The sequence below is a fragment of the Solanum dulcamara genome, chromosome 12, assembly GCF_947179165.1.
Source record: "Solanum dulcamara chromosome 12, daSolDulc1.2, whole genome shotgun sequence".
NCBI lineage: Eukaryota > Viridiplantae > Streptophyta > Magnoliopsida > Solanales > Solanaceae > Solanum > Solanum dulcamara.
This window is the reverse complement of record NC_077248.1, coordinates 38408900-38429094: the sequence shown is the minus strand read 5'-3', so window position 1 is coordinate 38429094 and position 20195 is coordinate 38408900. Positions and strand designations below refer to the sequence as shown.

The following is a 20195-nucleotide window of genomic DNA, read 5'->3' as shown; positions in this document are numbered from 1 at the left end:
AAGGTATTATGATTGATCCTAAGAAAACTGAGGCATTTAAGACTTGGCCTAGACCTTTGTATCATTCTAATATTCAAAGTTAATTGGGCTTAGCTTGTTATTATAGACGGTTTGTGGAAAGCTTCTCTTCCATAGCATCACTCTTCACTATTTTGACTCAAAAGAAGGTGAAGTTTCAATGGTCTGAGGCATGGGAAAAGAGCTTCCAAGATTTGAAAGATCGACTTACTTCCACTATGGTGTTAACTTTAACAGAAGGTTCTGATGGTTTTATGGTATATTGTGATGCTTCAAGAATTGGGCTTGGTTGTGTTTTGATGCAAAATAGTAAAGTGATAGACTAGGCTTCTAGGTAACTTAAGTTGCATAAAAAGAAGTATCCAACTCATGAATTGGAGTTAGCGGCGGTTGTGTTTGCTTTGAATATTTGGAGACACTATCTCTATAGTGTCCATGTTGATATATTCACCGGCTATAAGAGTTTGCAATATGTGTTCAACCAAAAGAACTTGAACCTTTGATAAAGGAGGTGGCTTGATTTGTTGAAGGATTATGATATGAGTATGTTGTACCATCCGAGTAAAGAAAATGTAGTTTTCAATGCTCTAAGTAGGTTATCCATGAATAGTGTTGCCTATGTTGAGGACAAAAAGAAGGACTAAGTTTGTGATGCTCATAGACTAGCCCATTGGGTGTTTGCTTGGTTGATTCTGAGGATGGTGGTGTCATTGTGCAAATTAGTTCTGAATTGTCTTTTGTGGTGAATGTTAAAGCAAAGCAAGATAACAATCTAACTTTGGTTGAGCTAAAGAAAGTAGTTGCTAAAAAATCCATTGAGTCTTTCTCCTAAGGGAGAGATGGTGTGCTTAAATATCAAGGTCGACTATATGTTCTTGATGTTGATGGTTTTACGGCAATGATATTGTTTGAAGCTCATATTTCATGGTATTTTATTCATTCGATATCCACAAAGATGTATCAAGGTTTGAGGAAAGTTTATTGGTGGAATGGAATGAAGAAGGATACTGCAGAATTTGTGGCTAAGTGTCCTAATTGTCAACAAGTAAAAGTTGAGCATCAAAAATAAGGAGGTTTAGCTCAAGATATTGAGATTCCTACTTGGAAGAGGGAAAACATAAATATGGACTTTATTACGGGTTCCCCTCGTACTTGTAGGCAACATGATTCAATTTGGATTATTGTTGACCGAATGATTAAGCCGACATATTTTCTTCCCATTAAGACTTTTTATTTAGTGGAGGATTATGCTAGAATTTACATTCGAGAGTTAGTTAAGCTTTATGGGGTTCCGTGGTCTATCATTTTGGACGGAGGTACTCAATTTACATCTCAGTTTTAGAGGTCATTCCAAAAGGGTCTTGGTACTCAAGTTAAGCTTAGTACAACTTTTTACCCACACAATGATGGCCAAGCCGAGCGCACTATTTATACTTTGGAGGATATGTTGAGGTTTGATTGACTTCAAGGGTAATTGGGATGATTACTTGCCATTGTTCGAGTTTTCCTATAACAATAGTTAGCATTCGAGTATATAAATGGCTCTATTTGAGGCCTTGCATGTTAGGAGGTATAGATCTCATATTGGATGGTTCGAGGTTGGTGAGACTGCTTTGATAGGGCTCGAGTTGATCTTTGAGGCCATGGAGAAAGTTTGACTTATTAGAGAAAGGTTGAAGACTCTCTAAAGCCGTAAAGAGTCCTATTTGGATAAAAAGAGAAGAGAACTTAAGTTTGATTTTGATGATTGGGTTTACTTAAAAATCCCACCTATGAAGGGTATGATGTATTTTGGTAATAATAGAAAGCATAGTCCCTGATATGTAGGCCCATATCAAATTATTGAGGCATCTTGGCACGATGGTATACGAGTTGATTTGCCTTCGGAGTTGGCATAGGTGCATCCATTTTTTTATGTATCTTTGTCAACAAAGTATGTTGGTGATCCTACCTCTATTGTGCCATTGGACAACGTTGGAAAGATAGTATGTTTTATTAAAAGGTTCTCATTGAGATTTTAGATTATTAAGTCTAGAAGTTGAGAAATAAAGAAGTTTCATCCGTGAAGGTTCTTTGGAGGAACCAGCTAGTTAAGGGTGCAACATGGGAGGCTGAAGCTGAAATGATATCACATAATTCTCAATCCCCATCTCTTTCCTTCTGTTCCAACTTGAAGTATTAAGTTTCTTCATGTTCACTCCTTCCAATTATGCATTTCAAGCATTATCATTTTTTGTAGGCATGAATGTTAGTGAAATGAGTTTTAAAGTCATGTTCTAGCTTGGGGTTGATTACTCCTTGGTTTTATAGATTTTATGTGTCATTGCATTTATATTGGGTTGATAGTCTCTTTTTGTACTCTATTCATACTAACATGACTCCTATTTGAGGATGAATGTTCTCAAAGGAGGGGTATTGTAAGGCCTCAAAAGTTGGAAAGTCAAAATAGAAAAGAAAAATGAAGAAAAGTTCACTGGTGCAAAAGTTGCACTTTATGGGTTTTCACAAGGCCCTTCACGGGCTGTAGGACACTCCACGGTCTATGGAAGGTGCCCATGGTAGGGAGCTGGAAATAGGGTTTGGAAAAGGAAAGTTATACGGATAGTCATATGGTCCATACAAAGTCCTACGGACCATAGACCCATCCATAGGAAATCCATAGGAAAGGGTTTTAAAGGATAGGTTATACGGACCCTTGTACAGATCGTCCAAAGAAACACTGTTCGTAAAGGGTCATGTCGAAGTGAACTTGGAAGCTGGAAGCCGAGGCAAGGTCCCATGACAAGGACCACAAATCATGGAAGCTATAATAGACCATAAGGTAGTCCTTGAACCCGATCCCCAATAGGCCAAGACCTATCCCTTTTCCACAGATGCATATACAATCTGTGGGAAGTTATACGGATCATATAAGGGTCCATATAAGGGGTCGTTCATTTATGTTTTTAAGAGTAATCTGGACTTTTTCCCACTCTTTTACAATTAAGTTGGACCTTTTTAGGGTTATTTCCTATACCAATAACAACCCAAAACCCTTCATTAACATCTCATTCTTTCAATTACTCTTCCAATGAAAATTTTCTCTCTAAAGGATTTTCTCTAAAGATTCTTCTTCAAGACAAGCAGGGTTCAAGCTTCAATTCAAGTTCAATCTCCATTGCTAGGGTTTTGAATTTCAAGTATGTGGAAATTCACCATTGGATTCCTTTCGTTCATTGGGTTCCCAAAGAACTCAATTCTTCAAATTCAATTTCACCTAATTTCAAAGGGTTTCATGTCAATTCTTTATAGGTCTTTCTCAATTAATTTTAATTAATTTCTTTGTACCATATTATGCATGAATTTACTATGATACATGATTTTAAATTTATTTCATATGGACTCATGCATTATGTCAATAATTTTCATTATGAACAATGAAATTATGATCATGAATTCAAATATGTTTTCAAGTAAGAATAAATGAATTATGAATGTTTTTCTCACAATAAGAAGAAATCATGATTCATATGCTTAGAAATGTAAGCGTCCATATTAATTATGTTTTGACCATGATTTTAAAGAAGCTATTCTTATGATATATTTTATGATGTGGATTAGTACGTGTTTTCCTTTTCAAATGTTAATGATTCAATTATTCCGTTGGGATTAACTTAGCACCGAGATGACTTTGTGGTGGAGACTTGGTAAGAGAGTGCTTAGTAGCAACCCCTAGTCCAAAACTACATGCCCCCGTAGATTTGTCTAAATTTGCCTAGCTAGTGGATCCATATATAGCACATAATTATAATTATGATATGGAGTCTACCTTGTCAAGTAGCCTGTCTCTTCTCAATATGGGAGTTACATTAGATTCCATATTATAGCTCATATAGTCTTATATATCGGTTAAGGTTAATATCCCATAAAGTAACTATGTCTTTCTTAAAAGTTCTTAAATAATATTTTTATAATGCATTGACCTTATAAAATATTTTCATGTTTTACTTCACGTTTTTAAAGTAACTTGGTCCGCCTACATTGTCTCATAATGTAAGGTCTAACTCTCATTCTCCCACATGTGGCTAGTTGGTGATATATTCAGAGTTAGATTTTGGTGAGTCCTCATTATTTGAGGGCGAACCCATCATGTTATTTATTTATTATTTAGACATAATCTTTTATGTTTGGTGAGCCAGGACTTGTCCCATGCCACATCTAAAGTTAGTAGAGACATGTCTAGACTATATGAGTATGGTTAGTTCACCTGATTTTTATTGTTGAATTCTCCTATATTTGAGATTCTTTATACTGAGACTATTTCTACATTATGATTTTCTTTTGATATTTCTTATTTACCTTGTGTATGTTCTACTAAGAGACTTGTTTGGGGTCTCTCGGGATCCTAAGCATCATATCACGTCTAGGGCCTAGCTTGGGTCATGGATCGATTGATAAGTCAGCACACTTTCTCCCCATTTAGACTTCCTTCAATGCTGAGAGATTGACTTGTATCTACATTCAGGAGGTGGTTCATCTTTATGGTGAGCTGGTATCTATTATCTCAAATCGGGGCTCACTGTTCACTTTCAGCTTTTAGAGGACTTTTCACGATGAGTTGGGCACCCATGTAGACCTTAGCACAATATTTCACCCACAAACTATTGGTTAGTCAGAAAGCACTATTTAGGTTCTTGGGGATATGTTTCAGGCTTGTGTCTTAGACTTTGGAGGTTAGTAGGACCAGTTCTTGCCTTTGGTAGAGTTTGCATACAATAACAGCTACCACTCTAGTACCGTTTGAGGCCTTATATGGTACGCATTGTTACTGTCCAATTAGTTGGCTTGAGTCTACGGAGCCCAGACTATGTGGTACAAACTTGCTTTAGGAGGCCTTATATCATGTTAGGGTGATTCAAAACAGGCTCACGATAGCTCAAAGTAGGCACTAGAGTTATGCTGACCATAGGTGTCGACCTTTGAAATTTATAGTTAGTAATAGAGTATTCCTCATGGTATCACCCATGAAGAGCATGATGATATTTGGTAGGTGGAAAAGCTTATCCCTAGGTATATAGGGCCTTTTGAGATTTTCAGGATAGTCGGAGATGTCACTTATGAGTTAGACCTTTCTCTGGCATTTTTAGCTATCCATACAATTTTACATGTTTTGATGTTGCTCCAGTTTGTTCTAAATGAGTCTCATGTGCTCCGATATAATTCGGTTGAGTTGGATGATGTCTGACCTTTCTGGATGAGCCAGTTGTTATTCTAGCTAGAGATGTGAGATAGTTGCATTCTAGATCCATTATTGTTGTTAAGGTCCATTGGAGGCATTGTCTAGTTGAGGAGGCTACCTAGGAGACCGAGCAGAAGATGCGAGAGCACTTTCCAGTCTTATTTGACCCTTTAGATACTTTTTGACTCTTACTTTTGCGAATGAAAGTTTTTTTAGTAGTGGATATTGTAATGACCCTCCAGGTCATTTTTGTATAAATGCCTTCTTTTTATCATTTAGAATATTCATATAGCGACCCTAAGTTATTTAAGCATTCCTAACACTGACAGTTCGATCATCTGGTCATTCATTTGGGATTTATGTTTGTTTCTATGTTTAAGAGCTTTTGGATCTTAAATAGTTGACTTTGGTCAAAACATTAGGTAAATGGGCCTTAGAATGGAATTTTGACAGTTTCATCAGCTCCAAAAGGGTTATTTTAGGCTAGTGGCATGGTCGTCTTGAGTCTCGGGGCTTTCGGGGCGAGTTTGAACCATTAGGCAATTTAGCTTTGAAGCCTTAGCCTAAGTTTGACCTCAGTTAACTTTCTTGGAGAAACACTCGAATGAAAATTCAGTCAGTGCGATTAGCTCCAGAATGTTGAGTGTGGTCTAGAATGACCCTTCGTACACTTTTCGAGGCTTCCGGTCTACTCCTGAGGCCCTTATCTAAATTGGCTAAAAACGACACTTGGGTATGGGACCTACTTCTTGTTGAGATGACCTAAGTTGGAAATTTCAACTGCACCATAGATTTTGGTATGTCAAATTTGGTAAGGTAGCATAGTTTATTTGCGTGTACGAGGTTCCAAGTGAACTCCGAGCACTATATTGGTTTTTTTCTAAGCACTTGATGTTCTAGCTGATACACCAGCATTTGGCTAGGTGACTTTCTTCATCACAATTGTGATAAATCTTCTGCGATTGTGGAGAATCTAATTGTATGGGCATCGGTATTGCGTATGTGTCTAGGAATCGCGATTGCAATGAGAAAATCATGAGAGTTGACCGCATTCGGTGATCGCGATCTTTGGGTTGACTGAGGTACCATGGATTCACAATACTTTTAATACTTTAAGCCTAAGAAATTACATGTCTTTTAAGCATTTGTTAGTAGATTTCATGTTGTTTTTGTTTGTTTTGTGAGAAATTAAGTCAGAGTATTAAATGAAAAACACAACACTGATTTTAGGGATCTTACAGTCTACGAGGCTAACTTACGAGTCGTATTAACTTCTACGAGTCATAGGTGGAAGTCGTCAAAAAAATATAGAGGAATAAAGGCAAGGCTGGAGTTACAAATGAAGTCTACAACTCGCCCAAATGTCTACAAATCATAAAGTCAATCTGTGGGAGAGACTATAGAGGTTTAAAGGAGGACCTGATCTACGAGTGAAGTGCATGAGTTGTCATGGTGATTACAAATCATAAAAGACATCCGTAAAGAAGAAAATTTCATCGTTGGAAAGGGTTGTGTTACAATTTGGGTGTACAACTAATCAATTTGAAGAGACTCGTACAAACGAGTCATAAAACCCAACCGACTTAAAATTTCCTGTTTCTTCCAAGTTCATATTTAATTAGGATTAGTTGTCTATAAATACATTTCTTAGGTTTATTTTTACATTGTGCATGATTTTGGGTTTGAGAATTAAGCTTGAACTACTTTTGGGCTTTTATTCTTGAATTCCTAGTTTTTGATATCGACGTTTACATTCAGATTTTATTTAAAGATTTTGGATTCTCACATTCCTTATTGTAAGTGCATGATTTCTTTTAAATCAAATATTATTGATTTTGATTACGTAGCTATGAGTAGCTAATTCCACAACCAGGGATGTGGGAACCATGAAGAACCTAAGTCCTGGATCCGGCTAATTTCCTCTGCTTTGATTGCTTTTAAAGATGGTCAGCATTAGAACTCGTCTTATTCTTACTTGTCGGATCAAGGAGGTAACGAATGGGAAAAGGGATTAAACAACAAGAATTGGGGCTAATAATCCTCATCTAATTAGCTTGAACGGATCAAGGGATAGCTAAATCTTGGATCATTAATAAGGGTTAGTAAAGCATATGCTCGTAGATGGATCAAGTTGCATAGTAAAATTTACTTATTTGCCGGATCAAGGACTTAGGTGAACTTAACTTACCAATTTTACATGTAACACCCTAGAAAAGTATTACTAATAAAAAGGTCTACATAGTTAAGGATTCTTGGGGAACACATACACCCTAGTTTCATTTCATATTGACTTAAAACCATATTAAACTGTTGCTTTGTTACTTGCTATTTGATTTGTTAATTATTTTTACTTCAACCCCCTTCCTTCTTTACGAAAATAATCTGATTGACAATACAAATAATAAATGATTAACCTAAGTCTAAACCATATTCTTCGTGGGATCAATCCTAACCTCTGTTATATTCTATATTTGATCAACAATCGCTTTATACTTCTTTAGGGAGTTGTAATTTGGGCGTATCAAATTTTGGCGCCGTTGCAGAGGAATAATGCTTTTAGATTAGATTAATTTTTATTATATGATTTGTGGTCATTATTTTGTTATTTTACTCTCTTTTCATTTTATTTGTGCTGAAAGAGGTTTTGAATCCAAGTGCATGCCAAATACAAGGAGTCGAGGCATTTCCTTGAGGCGAACAAACACATTAACAATGATGGAAACGTAGTTGGTGATGACGCAGAATGACTTAGAGGGCAACAAGAGAATGTACCATAACATCTTTCGCAGAATGTCCTCAACAATCAAACTATAGTGGGAGAACTCCTCCATCCAGGAACGACCTGAATTCGGCATATGGAACAATTATGGAGTCAAACATGATACCGTCGAAACTACTGGTGCCATTGTGTTACCTCCATTACTGCCTGGAACTAGGTTCAACATTACAAGTGGACTGATTCAAATGCTTCATAGTCGAGGACTGTTCGCTGGCGGCCTGGCATTCGAGGATCCTTACATTCATCTCAATAATGTGGTGTATGTTTGCAAGAGCAGCGTTGGTGACCAAGAGTTAAATATGGATGTCATTGGATTGTGCATTTTTTCATTATCACTTACTAGAAACCCTATAATTTGGCTATCTGAACTTCCATACAACTCCATCAAGACATGGGATCAATTGCACGAGGCGTTCATCGAAAAGTATTTCCCATTTTCAAAGAAGTTGAAGTGAGAGACCAAATCAACAATTTCCAACAAATGCCTGGAGAGTCAATTAGTAGAGCTTGGGAAAGATTTGTAAAGTATCTACGATATGTGTCAAATCATATAATAGCCTATGAGACTTCTTGAGACATTCTACCGCGCACTTGATGAAAATGTAAAAGTTGTTGCAGACACCATTACTGGAGCACTAGGGATACCGAAACCTCAAATGCTCTTTTGTTGTTGGTACAAATTAGGATTCCAATATACTAAATGAAGAGGTACTATAAGAGATCACTCAATTGAGATTATAGATATGAAAAAGATGCATTCTATGTGAATGATTAAGAGGGGGGGTTGGACTAACTCCCAAGCATCTAATCAGGATTCTTGGTGCCAAGGTCAAGGAAATTAAGGTTGGAACTATAATAACTTCAATCAAGAGGGCCATAACAACCATGACAACAACTACAATCGTGAAGGAAACTTTAATCGTCAAAAAAACTACAATCGAAATAGATACAATAATCGAAACCACGAGTAAGGCAGAGAAGGCGATTGGGGAAAGAGAGAAAATAATAAGAGTATTGCATACATTCCACCCGAAAATCAAGATGGGGGATCCGTACTTGCAAGAATTGAAATGACAAAGATAATGAAAAAGTATGACACAACTGAGGATAACCTTAAGGAGATACCCAATGACCTTTTAAGAATGAATCAAAAAGTTGAGTCACATTCTACATCCAAAAAACTTATTGAGCAACAATTGGGGTCGATTTTGTCGTCTTTGAATCCACGCCAAACAAAAATCTCCTAAGTAATACAATTCAAAATAAAAAGAACGATGGGCAATATGTAGTTGTGACCACCTAAAGAGGTGCTCAAACGGTGGATCCACCAATGCCAGAACGTGAGGATGATGGATATGACTTGGTTGTTAGTGAGGATGAAAAAAAAGCAAAACCAAGGAGAAAGTAGTGAATGAAAAGCTAAGCACCAAACAACCCGAGAAAGAAGATAAAAAGCATGATGAGGCAGCTACCAATGAGAAACAAACTACTCCAACTCCAATTCTAATGCCACGACCTCCACCGCCTTTTCCACAGAGATTAACAAAGAAGGCTGAATATGGGAAGTATCTTAAGTTCATCTTCATGCTAAAACAAATTTCTTTGAATGTTCCTTTGATGGATGTGTTGGAGAAAATGCCTGGATATGCAAAGTTTTTGAAAGAACTTGTCACAACGAAGAGAATGTGAGCTTTGAACTGGCCGATAACTTGCATCATTGTAGTGCAATAGCTACTCGCTCACCTGTACAAAAAAAGGACCCTGGAGTATTCACCATACCATTTACCATAGGAGCATTCAACTTTGTAAAAGCATTGGGCGACATAGGTACTAGTATTAATTTGATGCTGCTAGTAGTGTTTCGACAACTGGATTAGGATCCCCCAAACCGACGTCAATATCGCTCTTAATAGAAATTCTTACTGTGCAGAAGCCCATGGGTATTATTTATGATGTTTTAGTGAACGTGGAATCATTCATATTTCCTCCAAACTTCGTCATTCTTGAATGCGGGTAGACCATTCTTAGCAACTGAATGTGCTTTGGTAGACATGGAAAATGATCAACTGAAGTTCTAAATAAATAATGAAGAATTGATTTTTGATGTATGTTGAGTAATAAAGCATCACAATGAGCTACGAATAGTTTCTATGATTGACGTTGCTAACGATATGCAACCAGAGATACCTATTAAGGAGATTTGGGGGGTTGAAGCTCTAGTTATTGTCATCATGAACTTTGATGGAGATCATATTGGGGAGTATGACGAGAGGGTTTGTGCACTCAATGGCCTTGGTATGCTTAATCACACATCAAAACGACTTGACTTGGACTTAGAGAATAGAGCTACCCCGCCTATAAAACCATACATCGAGTAACCTTTAACTTTGGAACTCAAAGCGTTGCCATCTCACTTGCAATATGCATTCTTCGGCCCCAGTAACACACTGCCGGTCATAATAGCTGTCGATCTTCACCAAAAGCAAGTAGAAGCTCTAACATCTATCTTGAGGCAAATCAAACGAGCAATAGGATGGTCCATAACCGATATCATAGGCATCCCACCTGGCATATGCTCCCAAAAAATCCAACTTATGCCAGATTGCAAACCAACCATTGAGCACCAAAAGAGGCTCAACCCACCTATGCAAGAGGTAGTTAAAAATCAAATCATCAAGTGGTTAGATGCTGGAGTTATTTACCCAATTGTCGATAGTAATTGGGTAAGTCCTGTCCAATGTGTGTCAAAGAAGGGTGGTATTACTGTGGTGCTAAACGCAAAGAATGAGCTCATTCCAAAGAGGCATATCACTGGTTGGAGGGTGTGTATGGATTATCGTAAGATAAACTCATAGACAAAAAAATATCATTTTCCAATGCCTTTTATGGATAAGATGCTAGACCATCTCGCTGGAAAAGAAAGGTCCTATTTTCTTGATGGTTATTCAGGTTACAATAAGATTTCTATAACACCCGAAGACCAAGAAAAGACCACCTTAATGTGTCTATATGGGGCATTCTCCTTCAAAAGGATGTTATTTGGATTGTGTAATACACCGAAAACCTTTCAACGTTGTATGATGTCTATCTTTTCAGATATGGTAGAGGACATAATTGAAGTCTTTATGGATGATTTTTCCATGGTTGGTGACTCATTCGACGATTGCTTGGCTCATCTCAAAGATGTACTCCAAAAGTGTGAGGAGTGCAACCTTTTGCTCAATTGGGAGAAGTGTCACTTTATGGTAAAAGAGGGAATAGTGTTGGGTCACAAGATCTGTAGCAAAGGAATAGAAATGGATCGAGCAAAAGTTAAGGTAATCGAAAAGTTGCCCCCTCCCATCTCCGTCAAAGCCATTAGAAGCTTTTTGGGATGTCACGACCCAAGCCTAGGGCCTAGACGTGACATGGCGAATGAGGAACCCGAAAGTACCTCAAACAAGCCTCTTAGCATTCTTTTGGCCCTCTTTGTGGTTCTCATCCCTTTTGTGCATCTGTCGGACTTATGGGGGTTCGTTCGGATTTTTCTTGACCTTGCACACGAGTGTACCACATGGGCTTATCGGGGTCAGCTGGGTTTGGTTAGCTACATTCTTTCATTCTTTTCTTAGTACAATCATGTGCATTCCTATTAGTTTCTCGCCCCTTTGATTTCTGTTGTGTTTAAATTCTACCATTTCATAGTACTTTTACTTTTCCTGCTCAGTCGGCCTATGATGCCTACTGAGTACCTGTTGTTTTGATACTCATACTACACTCTACATTTGTTTCCATGATGCAGGTCTGAGCACCATCTACCAACGTTGAGATCGAGCCTGTAGCAATCTGATTCGGAGAAGAGGGTGAGCACATGACATTCTGGACTTCATTTGTCTCCAACTGTATATAGTGACTAGTCTTTTACTTTTTGAGACAAGTCTTTGTTTCTGTCGTATACTTTTGGGACTTGTATCCGTTTTGTAGTAGCTCTGTACATATGATTTCTAAGTTTTAGGAGCAATCTTTTATTTGTATGTATATATTTTGGCTTGGTTTCGCTTATTTTCTTGTAATTTCTTAAAGTCGATTATGCTGATTTACTTTCTACTCTTAATCCTATTACTTGTCGTTCCGAAATATGAGTTGGCTTACCTATTGGTGGGTCATAGTAGGTGACATCATGACTCAAAGGAATTAGATCGTGAGAATAGCCTTCATTGTTTCATCCTCCATTTTGAACATAGAGTCATATATCAATGGCCTCATCTGATATGAGCCACCATCCTTAGACTTGATATAATATACTGCCTTTGATGTTAAATTGATGAAATCCCCTTTCAATGATAGTCTAATTAAAATGTGTATTTCTGAAATGGTCGATTTGACAGTCTCCCTTGATGCCATACTGAGTTGAAATTGTAGATCGCACCTCCTCTAATTCTGACCAGTCATATGAAAACTTTCCTACCATTGCATGTTGTAGGTTTTCAATTATATCCAAGGTTTCCACCTCCGACTCAAACAATTTGATGTATGGCTCTCATGCAACATAGTAGCAGGTTTAAATCGAACTGTAGACAAATTGTTAGGTCACATTTTAACACCATTCACACCTCGAGGCTTCAAAGTTTTCATGTAGTATAAAGCAGGTATTAGAATTTTGTGGGTTGGATAGTGTTAATGTTTGTAGGTAGTATTGGTGAGCATAAGGGTTGTCTCCGGAAAAGAATGAGGGTTTGAGGAAATATTTATCATTTATAACAAAAATATTTTTTTTACTGGATACTTATAATATAATTTTAATTTATATTAGCAAAATAATTTATAAAACATATATAATACAAGTTTTATTATAGATTATATATTTATCATACACTTATAATACATTATGTAAATTTCTTTCAAAGCACGCATAATTCACTTTTAATATATATCAAATTTATCACAGTATTGCTATTGCTATAGATAGTAAATATTATATTTTAAGAATAACAATAAAGGAGGTTAAATTTTTGAAATTTCAAGTAATTTAGAATTGTGGTAAAAAATTCACTATTAAAGGAGGTTAAAGTTTTGAAATTTTGAAAAAAAAATTAAGTGTGTCTTTTGGATTAGGTTGAATTCAAGTTTAAAAGATATTGAGTTTTGGTATCTAGCTCGGAGAAATGCTACTATTGAAATTTGAGGTAATTTCATGAAAAATTGAACAAATTGAAAATTTGAATTTTAGTGTTCTTCATGTGTTCTTGAAGAAGAAGAAGCAAATAAATACATTTGATTCAAAACTCCATATTAAAAGTTGTTTAGGTGGTTTTGCAAAATCGGACTTAAAAAATAATGGTATAAATGAGTTTTTTCTCAAATGATAATGACATAAATGAATCAAACTTTTATTGAACGATATAAATAAGTATTTTTTCAAAATTTAATGTCATATTTAAACCTTTTTTCCTAATAAGAATAACAATAACACGTTGGAGAAATTTAAGTCTTAAATTTCTAAAACATGAATAATTTAGGATTTTGTTTTGAGCTACAGCTCTTCTTAAAATCAGGATTTGGAGGTCCTTTCGCCCCCAAATTAAACAAGACTTCTGGAGGGGTTTCTCTTCCCAATTCATCTCTAGTTTCCATGACTGCTCGCTCTATTTTCCTCAATCTCATAAGGTATTTACCTCCTCGCTCTTTGTGTCTCCATTTCTCTACACTACTGTTGTGCTATTCTTTTTATAGTTACTCTTTTTCTGTTTCCGGAAATTCAGAAATGCTCGTGGCAGAGAAAGGAGTTTATTTAGATCCTTTACTACAACAACTGAAATTTTCTATGAAGAACCCCCGAATTCTGCGGAGGAAGAAAGGGGCGAAACCCCCGATGATTTGAAGAGCAGAATCTTCAGTCTTAGACTACCCAAAAGAAGTGCCACAAACGTGCTTCAGAGATGGGTCGGTGAAGGCCGACTAGTATCCATCTCCGACCTCCGTCACATCTCCAAAGAGCTCCGAAAGTCACGCAGATTCAAGCACGCCCTTGAGGTTCGTTTTCTTATTTTTATGTTTACTTATTTATTTATTTTTATTATTTATTTTATTTTTTATCATGCTATATATATTGTTTTTCTCTCGTAGTTGTAACTGTGACTTTTGAGCCGAGCGGAAACAGCCTCTTTACCTCTAGTAGTGGTAAGGTCTGCGTATTGTGGGATTTCACTGGGTATTGTTGTTGTTGTTGTTTCCAATCTGAGTAAATAAGATTATCTTATCCAAGGATTTCATAAAACACGATTAGCATCATATGAGAAACCGATTCAAATTAAGTATTGTAGCAATAAATGCTTCGAGTTTTGCTAAGAAGATTGAAGGAATTGTGGTGACAAAATGCTGACATTTGGGATATATATATAAGTTCAGTTTTCTAGGAGAATGCATGATCAATTAATCAACTACTTCTCAATCACAGTCTTGTTGGTGTCGGCTATATGAATCCTCTACGTTCATTCCACTTCTTTCAAGCAGATGGAGACCAAACACAGAGAATTGAATTATAGTGACAGAAATGGAAGAGCGTACCGAGAGTAATACACAATAGGAAGATACCTAACAAAGTGAAGAGTAAGTTTGTTATGGTTGTTAGCTGATAATGTTTATGGAGGTAAACGTTGAGCTTATAAAGCCTAACTTATTCACAAGATGAATGTAGTAGAGGTATGTATGTTAAAATCATTTGTAGTCATACAAAACTAGAAATATTTAGACAAACACATTTGTTGGAAGGCACGTGTAGCTCTTATAGAGGGCAAATTGAATGAATGTTGTCTGTGATAGTTTTGTCATGTTCTGTGTAGACCTCCATATGCACTGACTTTGTTAGTGTGATGCTGTCATGATCTAAGGTGATTGTGGTGAACAAATTAGACCTATAATAATATTAAGCAAAACAACTAAAGGTGTAGCCTTGTGGCGATGAAATTGGAATAAAGGTCATTGGAGACCAGAACTCGTGTCCATGTAAAGATAATAAAGTTTGTTCATTACTTAACAATCAAAAAATGAAGTTTGGTGATTACCTTCCATCTGCCTAACAAGCTAAGCCTTAGTGAGGAATTACCCAATATGTGTGGAAGGATATGCGCACCAGTTCAATTGCCTTGCAAGCTAGCCAATGCCACAGCTATCACAAAAACATAAAAAAAAAATGGAAGGGGAGTTGCCCAAAAGACCTACATTCTCTTGAAAGCAATGCAGACTTAACTAGGAACAAGAAACAAAGAAAGCAACGGATCCATGAAGGCTATATGAATTACTTGGGATTAAAGCTTAGTTTGCTGTTATACTTGCATAGTTACAGCATGTCCAAGATAATTATTTTATAGTGGGATGAAATGGATCTATATCTGAATCTATAAAGAGAATCATATAGTCAATCCTGCTAGTTTGGCATTGGAGGTTAGTTAATTGATTGATTGCACTCACCGAAGCATTGAAAGAGCTACTTTGGACGAGAACTGGTACAGCTTTGCTAGTTTTAGTGCAAAAGCCAGATTCATCTATAAGCAAACCTGTGGATAGCAAATATTACAATACAAAAAAGCCTGTGGATAGCAAAGATTACAATTCAAAAATAGCCTGTAGATAGAAATGATGGATCAGTGAGTTATACTTCTCTACGAGATCACATCCAATTTTAATAACAGATATTAATAGAGTTACAACTGGTTAACTAAAGAACTGTCAAAGCTAGTTCAGAGCTTTTTTCTTGTAATTTGTCTATTTTGATATGTGCATACCATATTCTTAACTCCTTCTTAGTCTCTACTGTCATTTCTTATGTTCTAATGTTAGGGATTCTAAGCTAGTTCAGAGGTTTTATCCGTTTCCTTCATGAACTCCTACAAGTACCTCTGTTGTGTGAAGATTTATTTATACAGACAATAATGTTATCATACAATTTTGTTAACTTGAAATTTCCAAGGAATGTCTATTTGTCAACAAGATAGAGAACATTAGGTTATTTTGTTATTATTTTTGAAAGGAAGGACCATTATGTTTTTAAATTCCATGAAGATATCTGAAATCACATTTTAGCCATTTAGCTGTGATGATACTTCTTGGTGAGAGAATGTTGTTACGCTTTGCAACTACTGTCTGTATAGCTACTGGCAGTAATCACATTGTGGCTGCACAAACTACCCAGACTTGAATTCTACCTAATGTTCCATATACTCTTTGACGCATATGTAAGCTAAACCAGTTCCAAGAAATATATAATCCTTAGGGGACATTTGGTTCTCCAATAGTATTAGGTAGGGCTGCACTACGGTTGAATGAGGAATAGTTTTTTAGTATTACTGGGTTTGAGGGGACTGTTACTTGAGGAGTATATGAAGTAATATTGTACATGAGATTCCTTGACGTGTATTTTTGGCTATGACTGTACATCTGCTTAAAGTTTTGTATGCTTATTTTGGCTCCTTTATAAACCTAAAACACAGAATTTGAAAAACTGGTAGAATAACAATTGACAATAAATACCCTTCTCTCCAACTGCACCTCCTTCACTAGGTCGGACAGAATCTTTATCTGAAACCATCATGAAATTCTCTCTATTAAAACCAACCAAACTCAAGAATATGGGGAGATAAACTTTCTTCCTCTATCCAAACCACATTCGTTAACTCTAATCCTTATTATTTCTTTCGAACTGATCAACTCACCGTGAGTGTCTTACAAGTTTTATTCTTTGAAATCGGAAATATTGGGTAATGGGTAGTAGAGAATGCAACTCCTTGTGGATAGCAACAAGGGGTCGGATGGTGGGGAAGAGCTTGTTAGTGGTGTTGTTTTGAAGAGGAAGAGGAGAAATGATCAAAGGGGTAAATCACCATGTGTACTGCATGACATAACTTTTATTTCATTCAAAGGGGACTACAGTCCCCTCAATGATCCAATCCCCAGTTTTAGACCTCAGTGCCCATAACTTTTATTTTCATTGAAGGGAGTCATACTCCCCCTCCACCAGCCAGTTCCATGCTCTAGAAAACAAACCAAATGCATTCTTTTAATCTGCCTTTATTCCGTGCAGAATCTAGACACCTAGTGAGAATTGCTAATTTTATATAAATGTTGTTTCACTATAAAAAATAAATAAATTAAGGCTTAATATAAATGTAATTCTGTAATAGTTGCATAAGTACTGATTTGCATCCTATAGCATTGCAGATCTCAGAATGGCTGGTTTACCACAATCAGGATGAAGCATTGGACTCCGACTATGCTGTTCGCATTGTCTTGATGACCAAAGTTTTTGGAATTGATTCTGCTGAACGTTATTTTGAAGGACTGCCTACCACTGTAAAAACCACTGAAACATGTACTGCTCTTCTTCATTCCTATGCTGGTTTGAGACTAACTGAAAAAGCTGAGGACCTCTATGAGAGAATGAAAGAAGCAAATCTTTCTCTGAATACTGTCACGTATAATGAAATGATGACTTTGTACATGTCTGTCGGACAGCTTGAGAAAGTACCTCTTATTGTTGAGGAGATGAAACTTCAAAAGGCCGCACCAGACCTATTTACTTACAATCTGTGGGTAAGTTCATGCGCTGCAGCTCTAAACATTGATGAAGTTAGACGGATTCTTGATGAAATAAGTCGGGGCTCTGACTCTGGTGAACAGTGGATAAGATACATGAACCTTGTTAACATATATATCACCTCAGGTAACCTTGTAAACTCAGGGTTGAACTCTGTAGTTGAATCTGAGAAGGGTATCACACAAAGAGAATGGATATCATATGACTTCCTTATTATTCTCTATGGTGCATTTGGAAATAAAGGCAAGCTTGATCAAATTTGGAAATCCTTACGGATGACTAATCAAAAAATGACTAGCAGAAATTATGTCTGCATACTCTCATCATATCTCATGCTTGGACATATGAAGGAAGCTGGAGAAATTATCGATCAGTGGAAGCTGTCTGCAGTGACAGCTTTTGATCGTTCCAGCTGCAATAGACTTCTAAAAGCATATAAAGAAGTTGGTTTGGATGAGAGTGCAGCAGCTTTCCGGCTGCTTCTAATTCAGAAAGGATGTGATGAAATAGAGGAATCATAGTAGCAGGACCATGAGATAGAACATGTTAATTTGAGAACGCCTGCCAGCATTTTGTGTGGCAGTATAGAGAGAAAATAAACAATGCTGATAAAGTAGTAATTTCAGCTGTACTGAATTTTGCTACTTTTAAATTGGCAGGTCACTGTGAGCACATTTCTGTTTGTTTGCTGCGACTCTATTAGAAAAGTTCTGCAGCTATTCTCGACCTTTATATTCTATTTAGCAAGCCTTGTGAATAATTATCAGGAATAACTGATGGACATCTTTCCTTTCCCAATTGTTCGACATTAAGTGATAAGTGTAGTTTGCTCAGAATGAAGTTGAATTCCTTTGATTCTAGTGTAAAGTAGTACTTTTGATGATAGTAAGAGAGCTGCTACTCTAATTAATACAAAAATATTTTGTGAATCGTGTGGTCAAGTTGGTTTGGATACCACCATTAGAGCAAGGAAATTGCAGCTTGTAATTTTGTATAGTAAAATAATAATAATAATTAAAAAAAAAAAGTGGACGTGGCAAGGTGGGACTGTAAGTCTAAGCTGGGTTAGTTGACTATGGAGTAGTTTTTTAGTGCACTTGGGATCAAGTAAATTCAGAAGTAGCTTCAACATTGTGATATTTGGATATTTCCTAGTTCTTCCTAGCAAGACGCTTTCAGTCGTATACATTTTCCCCAAAATTTTGGATTTGCTTCAAATAAGAAAAGATTTTAAGAAAGTAAAAGTTTAGTCAATTTTAAAGTACCATAGGAGTTCTTACCTTTTATAAATAAGTAAAGATTTAATAGTTATAGTTTTTATTAATTTTAAAGTCCTAAATATTTGTATAATAATTAAATGATAATTATTTGAGTAAAATAGTAAATGACAATTTTGTCTATTGTAGAGGTGCTTAACGAAGAATAAAAAGTTCAGTCAATTTTTCTAATGATCGCCTTCATGTTTTTTATATAACTAGTTATCGAATATGTGTGTTGCATGTGCATCGCTTGCTAATTAGTATTAATGTTTTAAAATGGTATAAATAATATTGAAGTATATATGTGATGAAAATCTTTAGAAGAAAATACAAGTACTAAGTGATGAATGATTAGCTTACTGGACTGATATTTATTGTCGTAGTAAAGCATTAACTTCAAAATTTTGTTTTCAAATTATGAACGTAAGAATATTCTTTAGTTTCAAGAGGTGAAATATGAATTTGGGGAGAAAAAGTGTTCCTTTAGTACCTCCTAATATCATTAGATCATAATAGCGAGTCCATCAATAAGCAGAAATCGAGTTTAAGTGAACCCATAAGTAATTTAAAAAAAAGAGTAAATCAAAATATTATAAGGATAACAAGTTAATAAAGAAGAAAATGTTTTTATTTTTCATATATCTAATCTAAGATTAAACAAAATAATTTGCAAATAAAAGTGCTAATGCTACAACCCATCCATAAATTATGTAAAGAATACAGTTTAGGAAAAGAAATTACCAAAAATTTGAGACAAAACTAACTGAACAATTTTCAAATGCATGAAATTATATAACACCTCATCATCTTCACAATGCTAATCTTTTTAAACATGCTTGTAGCCAGAGGGTGATCTAGGATTTTGAATCTGTGGGTGCCACGCTGCTTTGAATAGTATCCTATGGCAAAAACTCCAGCGTATAGCAAGATAATACTTAATATTTATCAGCAAATTTGCATACAAAATTTAGACTTGTTCTGTTGGTCTAGTTAAGATTTTTACTTACAAGAAGTCTAGAGTTCTAATCTACTTATTAACAAAATTTTTTCCAATAAAATTGCTACCTATGTCTTACATGATAAAAAAAGTTATAAAAATAATACCTCGAGCTTGCATTCCTATGGTAGTAAACCTAAATTTTAACCATTGGCACCACAAGACTCACTATTTCTAAGGGTGTCATGTTTAATATTTATACTTTTCTTATAAACATATATACGAATATACATGTATATATAGATCTTCAATCGAGACAGGGGGTGGTGTGGCCCCCCTTGGAACAACATAGATCCGCCTTTGCTTGTAGCGCAGTGTGCTTAAAGATTATGATTGGTACAATTTGTTCAACA

At 36.0% G+C, this 20195-nt stretch overlaps 1 protein-coding gene across 1 annotated transcript; it reads left to right on the top strand.

Moving 5' to 3' along the window:
• The first annotated feature begins 13500 nt into the window (after positions 1 to 13500).
• Positions 13501 to 18422, top strand: LOC129875717 (pentatricopeptide repeat-containing protein At5g09450, mitochondrial). Its single transcript, XM_055950979.1, has 3 exons — positions 13501 to 13661; positions 13757 to 14027; positions 17211 to 18422. The coding sequence occupies exons 1-3, from the start codon at positions 13501 to 13503 to the stop codon at positions 18105 to 18107; spliced, it is 1329 nt and encodes a 442-aa protein (XP_055806954.1). The 3' UTR covers positions 18108 to 18422.
• The last annotated feature ends 1773 nt before the right edge of the window (positions 18423 to 20195 follow it).

What these genes read in the sequence shown, in the direction of transcription:
- LOC129875717 (XM_055950979.1), top strand. Translation starts at nt 13,501, where the DNA reads ATGAATAATTTAGGATTTTGTTTTGAGCTACAGCTCTTCTTAAAATCA. An exon ending in ATTTTCCTCAATCTCATAAG is followed by an intron (nt 13,662 to 13,756) that starts GTATTTACCTCC and finishes CCGGAAATTCAG; the next exon opens with AAATGCTCGTGGCAGAGAAA. An exon ending in GATTCAAGCACGCCCTTGAG is followed by an intron (nt 14,028 to 17,210) that starts GTTCGTTTTCTT and finishes ATAGCATTGCAG; the next exon opens with ATCTCAGAATGGCTGGTTTA.